Raw genomic sequence first — 14,431 nt, forward strand, 5'->3', positions numbered from 1 at the left:
CTCTCTCTGCTTGCCTCTCTGTCTACTTCTGATCTCTCTAATAAATTAATAAAATCTTTTTAAAAAATCCATGTGTTTTAACTTTTGGCTCCCCAAAACTTAACGGCCCCCTGTTGACCAGAAGTCTTACCAACTAATGTAAAGTTGATTAACACATATTTTGTATATGTATTACGTGATGTATTTTTAAAGTAAGCTAGAGAAAAAATGCTAAGAAAATCATAAGGAAAACACAGTACAGTGCTGTACTGTCTTTATGGAAAAAGGTCTGCTTCTGAATAGAGCCCCACAGTTCAAACCCAGGGTGGGTCAAGGGCCAATTGGACACTCATGCAAATTTCCCACGTGGCCACCAGCAAAGGGACCAGAGCAAACACTGCACCGTATGTTCAGCTTTGGTTCCTGCTTCCTCATCCCGCACCCACTCTGGTATCAACAGAAATGAGACAACAGGAATCTTTTAATAGAGATCTCAGGCTGTTAGGTGCTGAGTCAAAAAAAATCTTAGTATCACTTCTCTCAGATCTGGAAGTCTCCTTAGTTCAACTCCCCACTCATCTCTCCTCAGCAAATCCCAACAGGCAATCAGGGGGAGAGGACAGTACACCCGCTCGTCTCACTCACGACAGGGCTCAGTGACAGTTCTTCGGAGACTCCCACCCAGGGTGGCCGGTGGGTCTCACCCTGTAGCCCGCCCCACGAGGACCCTCCTGGCTCAGCAGAGACGCTCTGCTGAGATGCTCCCTGGGGAAGCGAGTGTGCAGCTTCCCTCCACCCCAACAATGAAAATATGGTGGAAAGTCAGCAAGAGAAGAGACTGTGGGAGGGCAGCAGAGAAGAGGGCTGGAAAGGACTGGGGAGGACAGGCGGCCAAGGCTTCCACCTCTAGAGTAGGTGCCACTCCTCCTGCGGCCCAGTCCTGAGTCAAGAGCACCTGTGACCTGGCACCCAGAGCTGGGACAGGGTGGGAGGGGTGCAGGCTTGCAAAACTACCCCCCTCACAACACGGCAGGTGTGTGTCTGTGTGAGACCAAAAGACTGGCTTATTCTAGAGACAGACACCCCCTTTTTTACAAAGTATTTTATTTTAATAAACAAAATACAGGTTCTTTTAAGAGCATAAAAAAGTTCATATAATTTTTTTAAAAGATTTAATTTATTTATTTGACAGAGAGATTGCAGGTAGGCAGAGAGGCAGGCAGAGAGTGGGGGCGGTGGGAGGGGAGAAGCGGGCTCTCCACTAAGCAGAGAGCCTGATGCGGGGCTCGATCCCAGGACCCTGAGACCATGACCCGAGCTGAAGGCAGAAGCTTAACCCACTGAGCCACTCAGGCGCCCCAAAAGTTCATATAATTTTAAGTTAACCCTACAGGTTGGGAGTTCATCCTCTGACACATCATTCAGTAATTGTCTTCTCTTTCTTCTTTCTCAGCTGGAATCCACTCAGGCTGACATGTAAACGCAAATTCTAGAAAGGAAGACCAGAAGGACAAGTAAGAAACGTCTGAATGTTTTACTTGCTTGGCATTACCCCTCATGCTCGGCCATTTCAACTTAGCCAGCAGAAACCACTGAAGTCTATCTATGAAAGAATGTATTTTTACAAACTCCTGATTTTCTGCCCATCTAAAAATCCCCCTTCTTTATTTTTTTTATTTTAATAAACATATAATGTATTTTTATCCCCAGGGGTACAGGTCTGTGAATCGCCAGGTTTACACACTTCACAGCACTCATCATAGCACATACCCTCCCCAATGCCCATATTCCCACCACCCTCTCCCATCCCCCCTCCCCCCAGCAACCCTCAGTCTGTTTTTTGAGATTGAGTCTTTTATGGTTTGTCTCCCTCCCAATCCCATCTTCTTTCATTTTTTCTTTGCCTACCCCCCAACACCCCCACATTGCATCTCCACTTCCTCATATCAGGGAGATCATATGATAGTTGTCTTTCTCCGATTGACTTATTTCGCTAAGCATAATACCCTCTAGTTCCATCCACGTCGTCGCAAATGGCAAGATTTCATGTCTTTTGATGGCTGCATAGTATTCCATTGTGTATATATACCACATCTTCTTTATCCATTCATCTGTTGATGGACATCTAGGCTCTTTCCACAGTTTGGCTATTGTGGACATTGCTGCTATAAACATTCGGGTGCACGTGCCCCTTCAGAGCACCACGTTTGTATCTTTAGGATATATACCCAGTAGTGCAATCGCTGGGTCATAGGGTAGCTCTATTTTCAGTTTTTTGAGGAACCTCCACACTGTTTTCCAGAGTGGTTGCACCAGCTTGCATTCCCACCGCAGTGTAGGAGGGTTCCCCTCCCTCCGCATCCTCACCAGCTTCTGTCATTTCCTGACTTGTTAATTTTAGCCATTCTGACTGGTGTGAGGTGGTATCTCATTGTGGTTTTGTAAAAATCCCCCTTCTTTAAAACGGAACTTGATAATACATTAATATAAAAATAAAACATTTTAAAAAATAATAAATAAAAATAAACTTTAAAAAGGATGACGTGGATGGAACTAGAGGGTATTAATACTTTAATAAAAAATTAAAAATTTAAAAATAAATAAATAAATAAATAAATAAAATAAAACCGGGCTCGAGGCTGGAGGGAAAATGAAGGGTCAGGCCTGCTGCCACCACCCCCCTTCCCTGGAGCCCTCCGTGGATGCCTGTGGGAGGGGAGAGGCATTTATGACCCACGCCCCACGTTTCCCTTCCTCTTCTCGGTCTCACACACAAAAGGACTCCGCCCGGGGCAGAACTTGAACCTGCAACATTTCAAAGAGGACGGGCTTCCCTTGCCTGTTTTAATTTTGTTCTCCCTTGTGCCGACTCCTGAGTTTTAGTCAGTAAAACACCTTTTCCCAAAAAAAGGGAGGGTCCTTGACAGAAACTTCTTTGGCCTGGTAGAAGCCTCCAGCCTGCCAAGGACCCACATGGTGCCAGTGGAGGCGGGGGCTGCCAGCCCCGGGGTGAGGACCGGACAGCCACAGTGGAATTCCCTGCGTTCGGGAAGGTGGCGCGTCAGGGTGAGGCCCGGGGGGCACAGGTCTGACCTGGGTTCAGTTCTCACCCTGCTCTTCACCAGGTCGTGTGTCAGGCCTTTCTCCGGCTGAACAGGCCGCACGGAGCCGTCAGGAGGGGGACCGCCACCGTCTAAGAAACACTGAGCAAACGCCCTGAGCCAACGCTAGGCCCCACGACAGTCGTTCAGCAGAAGTGCTGCTACGAGTACTCGTTAGTGTGCTGTGCCCCTCCACACCTCTAGGAAGCCCCCACGGGAATCCCACGGGCAGAAGCGTGGCACCCCGGGGCAGAGAGGGCTTTTGGAGATCGCTGGCCCACTGCCTCCCAGAGCGGCGGCCGACGGGGCCGCCTCAGGGTCCCCTCGCAGAGGACGTTTGCACCCAGCCAGGGGCTGGGGCCTGGAAATCTGCACGTCTACCAATTCTGATCATCGGCCAAGGGTGGGGACCACTGATCGAGAAACCCCTGACACCGTATTTGAATCTCGTAACTTTTAGAGAAGCACAGAGTTCAGCCTGATCCAGGAAGAGTTGAGACCAGTGCGGGAGAAGGACCGTCATAAGCTCAACCTGAAATGGGGGCTTGAGCTCAGCAAACGTGTTCTGGGCGCCTCCCGTGGGTCCACGACGACGAGTCAGACTTGGTGCCCGGGGAAGACGCAGCGAGGAAGGCCCCTCTGGGACTAACGGGCAAAGGCCGAGGGGCACGAAAGTCTATCGCGGCTGAAGGATGGCCTGCGGAGTGTGGGGAGGGGGCGCTAGAGGGGACACATGGGACCCGGGTGAAGGACACACATGGGGATGGTGATGCCATTCCTACAACTCGGACTTCATCCTGAAGAAACAGCAGGATTTCTTCATCTCAGGTGAGGGCATGGGTTTCAAAAGACCGGTGGCCACACCTCCTCCGCACCCCCGTCTGCCATCTTCTGTACAATTGGTGGGTGATTCTAACACGCATCCTTCTGCTGGGAGAAGGTCCCCAGCTTCCACGAAATCCTCAGGAGCCCTGTGACCCAGGAGCGGTCAAGCACCAGGGCCCCCGACTAAGGGTTGCCGCAGCGCAGGCTTCGGGCGGGTGTGAGGAACGAGCCGTGTGGCCTGGCTGGTCCGCACCAGGGCGCGGGGTCAGGGTCTGCACGCCTCGCCTTCCACAGACGTCTGCTTCAGATACCGGGGGGTCCGAGGGCTGAGGGGTTCTCCGACTGCCTCAGCCGGGGACCAGTCGGGCCCACCGGACGCTCCGCGCGCGCCAAGCCCCCGTACCTGTGACTTCCCGTCAGTTCTCCTTCTTCTCCGGCTGCTGCTTTTTCTCAGCTTCCAGTTGTCGCTGTTTTGCTTCCAACCTTTTCCTCTGGTATATTTTGACTCCGGCAAATGCCAGGCAGAGGATTAAGGTTTTGGCTGCCAAGATATACAGGAGCAGGGGCACGTGTTCCAGAACCTTAGAGAAGAAAACAAGCATTCTCAATGTTCCGTGATTGATAAGAAAGGTTTCTTTTGCGTCCCTTCATCTAACAAACCTTCGCTGTCCGCCTCTTATGTAACAGGCACTAGGCGAGCTAGGCGAGGCGCTGGGGCCACACCAGTGTCCGGGACAGGCAAGGTCCCCGGCCCCGCACCGGCCAGCCGAGGCCTACCTCGGCCCCTACTCTGCCCCCCAGCATCCCCCACTGCTGGCTGCACAAGGGAACCGCCCGTGGACTGTGGACATAGCTCTGGTCTCTCACAAGGGGACCACACACTTTGCCAGTCCCCCAGGGCCCTCTGCTCCTGAGGCAGCCTCATGGTCCAGGAGCCAGAGCCGGGGGCCTGGGTGACAGCTCTGCTCTGCCCACCCCCCCCCCAACCCACTGGCCACGTGACCAGTGCCAGTCACGTGACTTTCTGAGCTTCTCCTCCTCAGGGGAGGCTGGCCCGGACCTTCCTTCTGGATTCTCCAACTTTAGCATGCTACGCTTTCCTCTCGGTTGTGGCTACTCATTAGCTCTGGCACTTGAAGGTAAAGTAAACATAAAAAGGAATAAAATTCAAAACACAAGGGTCGCCTGGGGGGCTCAGTTGGTTAGGCATCTGCCTCTTGATCCCAGCTCAGGTCTTGATCTCAGGGTCACAGGTTCAAGCCCCGTGTTGGGCTCCACACAGGGAGCCCACACAGATCTTCCTCTGCGAAGATACACACTCTGTTAGTTACAGCTAACCTCTGCTACCTCCCCCCCAAATAATCCCCTAATTCGGCTATAAAAGAACAAAGTGTTAAAAAAAAAATTCAGAACATGAAAACTTAGCTACCTATTAACTGTTCCTGTAATTTTCTGTTGGAGGGAGGCTTTAACCCATGGGCTAAAATGATACCCGGGGAACAGCTATGGATTTGAATTACAGTCCGTACTAGTAAGGTACACTATACGATAATCTCGGTAGCACAATAGCATCTCAAGGCAAACACGATACTCGTTTCAGAAACATGAGTAATGGGACCTGAATAACAATGATGAGCTTTTAGTGTGATTAAAAATTCCTTCCCAAATAAAGGCATGCTTTTTCTGGGTGATCGCCGTTCTAGAGGACTAGGCAGGATTTAGTCCAATGCAATCATTAAATCGCCAAACATCACTTATGCAATTCCTATACAATGACTTCTGGCACGGGAAGAACGTTTGTCTCTGCTTGTAACACTTTAACTCGACCGGTCAGAGGAAACTTCAGCTGGGAACGACATGCTCACAGAGCTCGAGGCCCAGGGGAGATTTCACAGATGACTTAGTCCCCCACGATGTTTCACAAACAAGGAGAGCGAAGCTCCTCGTTGGGGGGAGAGGCCAACCCGCGTCACACAGTGAATAATTCATGAGGAGGCCAGACTCAGAATGAAACGTTCTAACCTCTACGCCAGACTTCCTTCCCCTGCATCCTGATTTCCAAGGAAACGGAATTAACACAATCATAAATTACGTGTATAGGTGTTCGTCCAGTTTTATTAAAATTCTTGACAACTGAGGCCTACACGCAGATTTCACACACAGAAGACCGAGCATCAGTCAGGCCCACTGGGAGCTTACTGTGCTCAGCGACTCCCCTACATTTCCCCCGGGGATTCTCATCGGATCCCCGGGAGACAGGGACACTGTCTTAATTGTGGTGGCTGAGAGAGTGTAAAGTCTGGAAAAGAGCTCTGACGGCTCCGAAGCCTGAACTCTCTTCATCAGTACACGACGCCGAAACATCCCCCACGTTCTCCCCAGCCCTCCCCAGTTTTACACCTACATTACGCAAAGAAATGAAGCCTCGGCTACTGAATTTCCCAAGGGCAACCGGAATCACTACCTCTGGAATCATTTAGCCGGTTACTTATGGATATTTGAGGAAGGTTGACGTGTGACATGGCAGGAATGTGCCAGAGAGCAAAAGGAGGAACCCGAACCCTTAAAACGTCCGAATTTAACTAAAACCGTTAAGGTTACAAGAACACAGAGTATCTGGATAATAGTTTCCAACCGCAAAGTCATTTTAAGAGGAAAAAATAAACATAACATACACGCTTCAGAAAGATCACTCTAGTAAGAGCATGAAAGACTAAAAAAATCGCAGCAGTGGAACTTTTTCTCCTGACAGATATAAGCGGCTTAGAACACAGATTTTCCGGGGCTCCTGGGTGGCTCAGTCAGTGAAGCATCTGCCTTCGGCTCTGTGGGATCGAGTCCCATGTGGGGCTCCCTGCTCAGCAGGAAGTCTGCTTCTCTCTCTCCCTCCATGTGTGCTCACGTTCTCTCTCTAGCTCTCACTCTCCTTCAAATATATACAAAATAATAAAATCTTAAAAAAAAAACAAACACAGATCTTCCTCTGTGAAGATACATACTCTGTTAGTTACAGCTAACCTCTGCTACCTCCCCCCAAATAATCCCCTAATTCAGCTATAAAAGAACAAAGTGTTAAACATTTTTTTATTTTACTTCCTTGGAGGCAAAAATCAACAGCTTAGAGGTGGAAACCCCATTTTAGGTTAGAAAATGCACGAATTGGAAATATATCCACACATGGACAGAGGTAAGTAGTTTCAGAATTTACCTTCCTCTTTTTTTTTTTTTTTTAAAGATTTTATTTATTTATTTGACAGACAGATCACAAGTAGGCATAGAGGCAGGCAGAGAGAGAAGGGAGGAAGCACGCTCCCCGCTGAGGAGAGAGCCCGATGAGGGGCTAAATCCCAGGACACTGGGATCATGACCTGAGCCGAAGGCAGCGGCTTTAACCCACTGAGCCACCCAGGCGCCCCGAGAATTTACCTTCCTCTTAAAGGTAGTGGACAAAGGAAGCAGCAAGAGACATGAGTTTTGGGACTGGGAGAGGGCAGAGCAGTGGCAGCGGAGGTCAAGGACACTACACGGGCTTAAAGCAAAGGGGTTCGGGGCTCCCCTCCTGCCCCTCTATGGTACCAAGCTTCAGTTGTGCTAGATTTCTAACAAACCCTTCATTTTAACTCTCAAAACAAACCAACCTTCAAGGAGGTGAATGGCTAATTTTTTCAACAATGAGGTCATACTCTGTTGCTAATGCATGATGCTGATGGTCACTGACAGCCATGGCCCCCTGAGCCAGAAAGGGAAGGCCGCAGGATGTACCGGGCGCTACCTGATCTGCCTTCCAGAGCTCTGTGAGGTCAGGGTGCGGCGAGAAGCCACTTCTTTTTGATGTCACAAGGAAGGGCCTCTTTCAAATATGAGGTTGCTCCCCAGCAGTCACAGAGCTGAGCGTCTGCTCGAGGTTGGAAAGGTCTGGGAAGATTCTGCTCCTGACATCAGAAAGAACTCTTTTTGTCGCAAGCAGGATTGGCCTGTGTGCTCAAATGGGTTGTCCGTCACTCCGGGATTAAAAAAATTTCTCTGCGGGGCACCTGGCTGGTTCATGTGACTCTAGATCTCAGGGTTGTGAGTTTAAGCCCCATTGTGGGAGATCACTTAAAAATAAAATCTTGAAGGGGCACCTGGTGGCTCAGTCAGTTAAGCGTCTGACTCCTAGTTTCGGCTCAGGTTGTGATCTCAGAGCCATGGGATCGAGCCCCCAGTTGGGCTCTGTGCTGGGTGTGGAGCCTGCTTGGGATTCCCTCCCTCCCTCCCTCTCCCTCTGCCTCCCCCCCCACCCCCATGTGCATGCTCTCTAAAAAAACAAACAAAAAAAAAAAAAATTTTAAAAAGAAAATCAATAAAATAAAAGCCTTCTCTGTGCCCTGCACAACCTGTGTTAACCCCAGACCTAAGTGGTCAGGAACTGGGGGTGGACCCACAACTTGTATTTTAGCAAGTCCTCAGCTGGTTCTGATGCACTGAGGTGTGAGAGCCACCGCCTTGGAGCATTAAGCATGATGCTCTGAGCCCTACTGACGTGGCCCTTCACACCAGTGACCGCCTTGGACTGTGGTCACCGCAGAAAGGACAAGCCCTGCCCTAAATCCCACCGCATGCTGCTTTCCGCTTCTTCCCCTCAGACCCCCTCACCGCCTTGGATTTCCTTCCCAGCCATTCCGCTGTGAGCTCTGGAACCCCAGTGTACGTTCAACAAACACTCCTACATTTTCGACCCCTTCAAGAAACCCTCACTCTGCCTCTTTTTTTCTTTTTTTTTTTTAATTTTATTTATTTGATAGAGTGAGAGAGAGATCACATGCAGGCTGAGAGAGAGGGGAAACAGGCTCCCTGCTGAGCAGAGAGCCCGACGTGGGGCTCGATCCCAGGACCCTGAGATCATGACCTGAGCTGAAGGCAGAGGCTTAACCCACTGAGCCATCCAGGCGCCCCTCTCACTCTGCCTGTTAACTTCAACCAGGCTCGTCCTGGAGGATAGTCCCCATGGCCTCCCTGCATGGCCCCAAAACCCCTCCCCAAAGTTGCTGAGGAAGGAGAGGGGTTCTCTATCTCCCAGCTCCCAGGTCCTGCTTCCAGATCTTTCCAGTAAGCCTTGCAATGGAAATCTGGAGGATGTTCTGAACAAGGAAATGTTCATAATTGAAAAAAAAAATACAATGAGATCATTAAGTTTGAAAATATACACACTACACTTACATGTATGGAAAAAAGACTGGAAGAAAACACACCAAAATTGTTAATAGTAACCATCTCTGGAGGGTGAGATAACACAATTTTTACTGGATTTTAAACTTCCAAAGAATCGACAATAAAATATATTTTGGTGCTGTTCTCTTAACCTCTACCACACCCCACGCACTTCAGGGATTTAACGTGATGACTCTCCTTTCCCTCTGTGAGCCCTGCTGACGGCTGCCCACGGCCCACTGAAGACCCACAGCTTGCAGACTACTGTATGATTGCCCTTGGACCTGTGCTCCCGGAGGCTGGGTCTATGCTGCAGAGGACAGCTGGGATTATTCCCCAACTAGTTGAAGTTGTACTTGATGTTATAATGGATAATTTAACTAAATACAACACTTACGAAATATGGCTATATCACACAAGGAAAAAATTGTTTCCATGAAAACTAAATTGAATGCTTTCAATGCATTTTCAAATTTGGGTTGGAAAAAAAAAAGTGCTGTTGGCAACACAAATGTAAAAGATTAGGAAGAACATAAAAATCTGGAAATATCTTGTATGTAGACTGTTGCCTAAAATATTAACCCACTTTAAAGAAACCAAAATGTGAAACTGTAGGAAAACTTTAAAGGCATGGTTTTTGCAAGAAGAGTGAGGCAGATGCGAAGTCTGTATACCCACTCAAAGAAAGGGCCTAGCCTTCCCTCCAAAGTCTGGGGAATACATGTACTTTTATATGTTTGAACTTAAACTATTAAGTATTATTAGGATTCCTGCTTTAATCCACTTTTTTCTTTTTAATCAACCTATATCTACAGAACTGTTATTCTGAATTTTTATAATGAGGAGAAAGAAGAAACCCAAGCCATAATGTCGAACACTGTTCTCACCTTCCAGTTCATGTTGGGCGGATTCTCTCCGGGTCAGTGCAGGCCCCCTCAGACAAGCACATGAGGAGGGGAGCTCGAAGGGCAGTCTTGCTGTTCTGGTGGGAAAGAGAAGAAACGGGTCACTCGGTTTTCTGGAGCAGATCACCATAGGAAGACCTCTTTGATTGAGAGAAAGGGTGCATTGAGCAAAGAGAGTGAGGGCTGCAGACAGGAGGGGTCAGTGCCCCTAACAATGTGACCCAGAGCCTGATGGAAAGCAGATGGCCTGGCTTGGGACGGACGCAGGCCTGGGTCTTGGTGAGCAGAAACGTCACCCTGGCTGCTCTCGGCCAGGGGTGGGAGCACAGCCCGGGAGCAGAGGCGGCAGTGCTGCTCCTAAGGGGACACACGCTCCCATCCATTTCATCTGTGGATGCAACGGCACAAGGCCAAAGCTACTTCTCCCCGCACCTCCTGGCCTGAGCAAGAGCTGGGTTGTGGATGAGTGTCTTTCTGTTTTTCAGGTCCTCTGAGTGTTAATGAAGCAAATCTTGGTTCTTAAAAAATATCTGGAAGGGAGTAAATGATGGGGGAAAAAATTGTCCTTCGAAAGCAATTCCTATCTAGAATTTCATCTCAGCTGTGAGGGAGACCTAGGGGAAGGCAAAGCAGGGAGTGGCAGGTCAGGGACACGGCCGGGGCACAGTATGTGCTCCAAGCCTGTATGTCACTATTTTTAGAATATGGCACATACCCCAAGAGTCAGAAGACTTGAGTTCTGCATGAAGAACCTACACACTCTGGTAAGTGACTTCCCTCTCAGGGCCTTGGTCCCATCTCTAAATGAAGAAAGGGGGTGTCAACTAGATGGGCCGCAGGGCCCCGATTTTTTCTGAAATTGGGCAGCTTAGAGCAGAATCATAGCTTCACTTCACGGTGCTGGGCGGCACGAGAGCACATCAGCTGCATGAACTCATGCAGCCCTGGGAGGTAGAGGTTATGGTTCCATCCCAGAGACGAGGAGACAAAGTTAATGGAACACGTCCAGGGTCAGACAGGGACTGGGATTTGAACCCACTGGTGCGGCTCTCGAGTCTTAGCCTGATGCAGGCAGAAAGCTTTGCATTCAAAAACCACGGAGATGCTTGTCTTGACATGTACTTAGAATTAAGAAAAGCACAAGACAATGTCACGGGCCTTTAGAATGGGGATAATAAAATGGCTTCGGGGAAAAATGTTTTACTAAAACTTTTACTTACAAAAACATCTAAATATAGAAAATTCAGACCTCATCTAGTCAAGGTCATAGTAACTGGAAAACAGGCTGGTGGTTGGCACAAGATAACCCAGTTTTCCCCATGACTTCTTTCAAAGCCAGGTAAGTTAATGATAGGAACGTACACCATAAGTCAGTTTAAATGCGATAACGGTGATTCTCTTCACGGATTAAAGGCCTGTTTATCTTCTAGTAGCAGCAGATTCTGACTTGCACCACAGAAATATGTTCCTAACAGGTTATAACCTATTGCTAGAATTTTCAATTTCAGGAATCTTGGATAATCTCGGGGATTAGCCATATTGTAACTTACAATGTTTAAGGTTATGTAAATTTCATTTTTACAATTCTTGCTCTAATTGAGTTGGGTACAAATATAGTAGGTGAGTTTGGCTGTTCCTAATTTTCTGAGGTCCTATTAATGTAATTAATATGTTAATTACATGAATTAATCTAAGAATTAATGGCTTAACGTAAGACACATTAATGGATTAATATAAGATATTGATTCCCAAGGTAAAGGTCGACAAATAGGTCCAAAAAGCTTATAGGAGGAAATAAATTAAAAAGAACACCCAGTGGGGTTACTGGCTGGCTCAGTCAGTAAAGCATGCCACTCTTGATCTTGGGGTGGTGAGTTCGAGCTCTGCATTGGGTGTGCAGATTATTTAAGAAAATTAAAAAAAAAACAAAAAACAGTGTTGACTTAATAAACAACAACAACACAGGACTACAATTATGACTGGGGTGACCTTGGACAAGTCACTTGGCCTCTCTGAGCCTCAGGTCCCTCATTTGTAAATTCTTCGGAGGCCCGACTGTAAACACAAAGCAAAGCACCATGCTCAACACATGGAAAACATTAAATAAATACCATTACTGTCACGACAAATATCTCTCTTTCTGCTAATGGACATGCCAAGCTTAAGAACCATAAACAAGAGGCAAGCAGGGTAAAATGCCGTCGATGCAAGACAGCAGGGACCAAGAGGGCGGGACTCTATTTTTGGTGGCACTCCTGGCAGGCATGTGACCTGGGGTAAGCCATTCACCTCTCTGAACCAAAATGTTCTCACTTTGAAAACCAGAATCCAAAGAACAACTCTGCAACTCTGGCATCCGTAAGTCAAATGGGATGCCACAGAATCGGACTATGAAAACTTACTGGCAGTCTCCACAACTTCATACAGGAGTGAGAACATTTAAGCTCTTTAGAAAAAAACATATTTAAAGTCAACCTGCAAACAAGGTAGTGGAAGGGAGGCAGGGAGAGAATGAGAGACAAGGCAGCTGTTCCTACCTGCTGCCTCCAAATGCTAACTCTCCCCCACCCCCCTGCACTAACACACTCCAACTCAGCCATTTCTGTAGCACCCCAGCAGGACTTCAGCAAATGAGAACAACTGAGAAAGCTAAAAATATCAGCAGGCTATTAGCTCCAAGCCATAAGCACACACCTGCTGCAGAATCACGCACAGGAGACAGCTGGTATCTGAGGGCTGAACGGCAAAAGCCAGTCAGATGGGGACACTTTTGATATATAAAATCTGTGAAGTGCGGGAAGTTTTTAGACTTTTCCTAGAACTAACTATCCACAAACCTAGCTTAAATCTCAAAAATAACAATGGCTCAGACAGGAATGGTTCTGTGTCCTTTACTGGAAAAATAGTCTCATTTTTCCTTTGCCAGTTTTCTCCTAAAAAAAGCTCTCCGCTTATTTGGGTTAGGTCAGTGAAAGCAATATGGATAACATATTGTCCGCAATCTACATTTTCTTCTAAGCACACCTAACTCTAGGATCGTCTGTTTCTTCGTGTCTACGCTCTTGGAGCCGCTGAGTATGACAGTCCGAACGTTCCGAACCTGTTCGCGTTCCCAGTCTCCACCCTTGTCACCCCAACTATTCTCCCCATCCTTGGAAGCTGGAAGGTGCGGGGAGGACGGAGTTAGTTGCGGGTGAACCTTGGGCATCACTCCGTCGACCACTGAGCCCCAATTCTCGGTCATCTGGGATTCCCAGGGCCAGAGACACAGGAGCTCGACTCCTCCGTAACCGGGGGACCAGGCCAGGGTCCTCTCCGCCCCGACACCAGGGGAACAACACCTATCCCGCTCAGACCCGGAGATGGGGGCCACGGGCGGCCGTTGCTTCCCCCACCCATCCACAGAACAGGCTGTCCAGAGCACTCGCTCATCCGCCCAAACTCTCTGGCCAGAACAACTCTGGGCCTCGCGCGGACCTCTTGCCAGCTTAAACATTGCGCCCCCGGCGCCGCGTCGGACGGATTCCGCGGCGACTGGACGCCAGAGCCAGGCAGGGGCGCTCTGCGGGTGGGGACCGCGGCGGCCCTCCCCGTCCCGGTCCCCACCCGGAGAGCTGGCGCCGCGCGGCAGGGGGCCGGCTGGCGGACATCCTGGACAAAACGGGCCAACGGCGGGCCGTCCACCCGACTCCCCAGCGCCTCAAAGAGCTGTCGGGCTTCGGGTCAGGATCCCGCTGACCGGATGTCACCCACTTACAGCTCCAGGCCGCGGAGGTTCCAGCGCCGGGACTGCACAGGAACCGCAACTCCCACAATGCTGCAGGGAAACTACAGGTCCCGAAATGCACCGCACCGCGCGCCGGCGCAGTGGGTCCGGGCTGCTTTTCAGGGTACTGAGCTGGGCGCGCCGGCGCAGTGAGCCGCTGTGGGCCGGGCGTTGGGAGACTGCGCAGGGGCCAAGGGTCACCATGGGCCCGGGCGGGTGCGGCTGTCCAGGCCACGGTTCTGATTTACCTGAGCTGGGGGAGGCGGCGGCGGGAGCGCTGGGGCTCTCGCGTCCCCTGTTGTCTCCGACTAAGGATCCTTGGCTCCCCAGAAGTTTCCAGATGTGGCGTTCATGTGCTCTGACGACATGCGTGCATTTACCTTTGGGAAGGCGCTTGCCCCCATCCTGGGTTCCCAGACTCCCTCAACAAAGGCGCCGCACGCGCGCAGTGTCTGCGCACGCTCTGTCCCTGCCCCACGGGAGGGCGCAATTTTGGACCCCAAACAAAGACGGGGTGACGACAGGGAATGTCCACGGAGTTCCTTCTGTGGACTGAGGAAACCAGCAAGGGGAGAAGAAGTGGCTGGCGCAAGAAAACGCGCGTCTTGGCAGGGACAGAATCTAGATTCGAACCCAGGCGGACTGACTCCAGATCCCACCGGGAC

General features: G+C 49.7%; 1 protein-coding gene across 3 annotated transcripts; it reads right to left on the reverse strand.

The window, feature by feature from the left end:
• Nucleotides 1–1,072: 1,072 nt before the first annotated feature.
• Nucleotides 1,073–13,815, reverse strand: SMIM11 (small integral membrane protein 11). 3 transcript variants are annotated; one of them, XM_080825756.1, is made up of 4 exons: nucleotides 13,758–13,815; nucleotides 9,983–10,077; nucleotides 4,309–4,486; nucleotides 1,073–1,468 (listed from the first exon to the last, which is right to left on the reverse strand). In XM_080825756.1, the coding sequence occupies exons 2-3, from the start codon at nucleotides 9,992–9,994 to the stop codon at nucleotides 4,322–4,324; spliced, it is 177 nt and encodes a 58-aa protein (XP_080681882.1). In that variant the 5' UTR covers nucleotides 9,995–10,077; nucleotides 13,758–13,815; the 3' UTR covers nucleotides 1,073–1,468; nucleotides 4,309–4,321. The 3 variants fall into 3 exon arrangements, with proteins under 3 accessions (XP_080681882.1, XP_080681883.1, XP_080681884.1); XM_080825757.1 differs by lacking the exon at nucleotides 13,758–13,815 and adding an exon at nucleotides 13,478–13,535; XM_080825758.1 differs by lacking the exon at nucleotides 1,073–1,468 and adding an exon at nucleotides 3,171–3,182.
• Between the last annotated feature and the right edge of the window lie 616 nt (nucleotides 13,816–14,431).

This window comes from Martes martes, assembly GCF_963455335.1.
Source record: "Martes martes genome assembly, chromosome: 1".
NCBI classification, from domain to species: Eukaryota; Metazoa; Chordata; class Mammalia; order Carnivora; family Mustelidae; genus Martes; species Martes martes.